The sequence below is a fragment of the Rhagoletis zephyria genome, unplaced genomic scaffold (assembly GCF_001687245.7).
Source record: "Rhagoletis zephyria isolate East Lansing unplaced genomic scaffold, Rhagoletis_zephyria_1.1 Rzeph_scaffold_60704, whole genome shotgun sequence".
NCBI classification, from domain to species: Eukaryota; Metazoa; Arthropoda; class Insecta; order Diptera; family Tephritidae; genus Rhagoletis; species Rhagoletis zephyria.
The window spans coordinates 1-1,608 of record NW_016217755.1 but is presented as its reverse complement, the minus strand read 5'-3'; the positions used below and the strand labels follow the sequence as shown (position 1 = coordinate 1,608).

At 33.6% G+C, this 1,608-nt stretch overlaps 1 protein-coding gene across 2 annotated transcripts; it reads right to left on the bottom strand.

Annotated features, from left to right (window-relative positions):
• Positions 1-224: 224 nt before the first annotated feature.
• Positions 225-1,559, bottom strand: LOC108356550 (uncharacterized). 2 transcript variants are annotated; one of them, XM_017607652.1, is made up of 3 exons: positions 1,368-1,559; positions 1,085-1,186; positions 226-936 (listed from the first exon to the last, which is right to left on the bottom strand). In XM_017607652.1, exons 1-3 carry the CDS (start codon positions 1,484-1,486, stop codon positions 831-833), a joined length of 327 nt encoding a protein of 108 aa, XP_017463141.1. In that variant the 5' UTR covers positions 1,487-1,559; the 3' UTR covers positions 226-830. The 2 variants fall into 2 exon arrangements, with proteins under 2 accessions (XP_017463142.1, XP_017463141.1); XM_017607653.1 differs by having other exon boundaries at positions 225-1,186.
• Between the last annotated feature and the right edge of the window lie 49 nt (positions 1,560-1,608).

Below are 1,608 nucleotides of genomic sequence, written 5' to 3'. Positions count from 1 at the left end.
ATATTTCTCATTATCAATTTGTATTTTCTCAATATCAATTTACATTTCTAATTATCAGATTATATATTCTCAATATGAATTTTCATTTCTCATTATCAATTTGTATTTTCTCATTATAAACTTGAAAAGGTGTAGAAAGCGATCACGTACTTTTCAATGTTACTCTCTCGCTCTGAGCGAATTTTTATTTTTTGACCTTAAGCGCCACGGGGACAATCAAATAAATACGTCAAGCATTGCATATGTATGAGATTGGCCCGCAAACGTTCAAATAAACTCGTCAATTAAACAAAAAATTTATTTTTCTTGTCCGCGCACTTGCTCACCACGAAGGCAAGTGCGTTTGTTTTTTGTCAAGCATAACGCGAGACGGTTGATAAAGATATTTGATCGTCTCCATGGCACTTTACATAAAAAAAAAATCGAAGTAGTTACAGGAAAAGTGGTTTTCGCGTTCCAGGTGACCTTTATTGTTTCGCTCTCGCTCCTCTCTTCAAGAAAGTAATTTTGTTATTTGACAGCTTTACAGGTTTTAACACGAAGTTATCTGGAACGCAACTAATATGTTACTCTTTGGCCAAATTAAGGATTCATGGCAACTTGTCCTCTTGATAAAATTTTGCGAACATATTTCTATCTTTTCAGTTAATATTTATTTTTGTACAAGGGGAAAATTTTGATCTAAAATGTTTGAGCTATTTCCAAATAAATGCACGCAACCATGCATTGGGTATAAAAATGTATATACATATGTTTATATACACATGTTACATACCTATGCACAAACGTAAAGAAAGCAATCAACAACAACAAAATTTAGCAGTATGTTATCACACACACAAACAAATAAAAAGCATTTTGATGGCTTTCAATGGTTTTCTTTCGCAATATTTACCCAAAAATCGTTTCCACATTTTTATTTTCTTTCTACACCCACTACCAACCAACCAACCAATCAATTAAACCGAAATGCATGCCGGTTGCCATTAACACATAAAGACGCGTTTGAAAGTAGAGGAAAAATTGGATGGGTAAAAATTAATTGCACAAAAATAAGAATATGTTTATATGTAGTTTAGTTTACCCGTGCACGCTATTTCTACGAGAATTATTCAAATCCGTACGCTTTTGTGCTTGCAAACTACTCCGCACACCGCCACGTGAAAGTGTATTATCCATTAGCTCACTAAATTTAGGAAAAATGAAATAAATGCAAATTGACGAATAGCACATGTAGTAAACATACACATATAGTAAACATACACGTACAGAAAGTACATATTTTTAACTCAAAATTACCTATGGCACAAATGAACGACTAAAATGCGAGCAAAACATTTAAACTAATTCTGACCAACACTACTTACCGTTGCAAACTTTGACGCATTGGCATATTTCGTTGGAGTAAATGTGTATCCGATGTAATAGACATTGGTTCCTCTGCGCTATTATCTGAGTCGTTGCCACCAGATTCAGAGCCAATCATAAATTGCGATTGTGTTAGACGTGAATCATCCACCCATGAACGGCGATTCTATAAATTGGGGAATACATATTACTTGTTTGGTTATTTAAGCTTTTTACATATTTGTATGTACATATGTATGT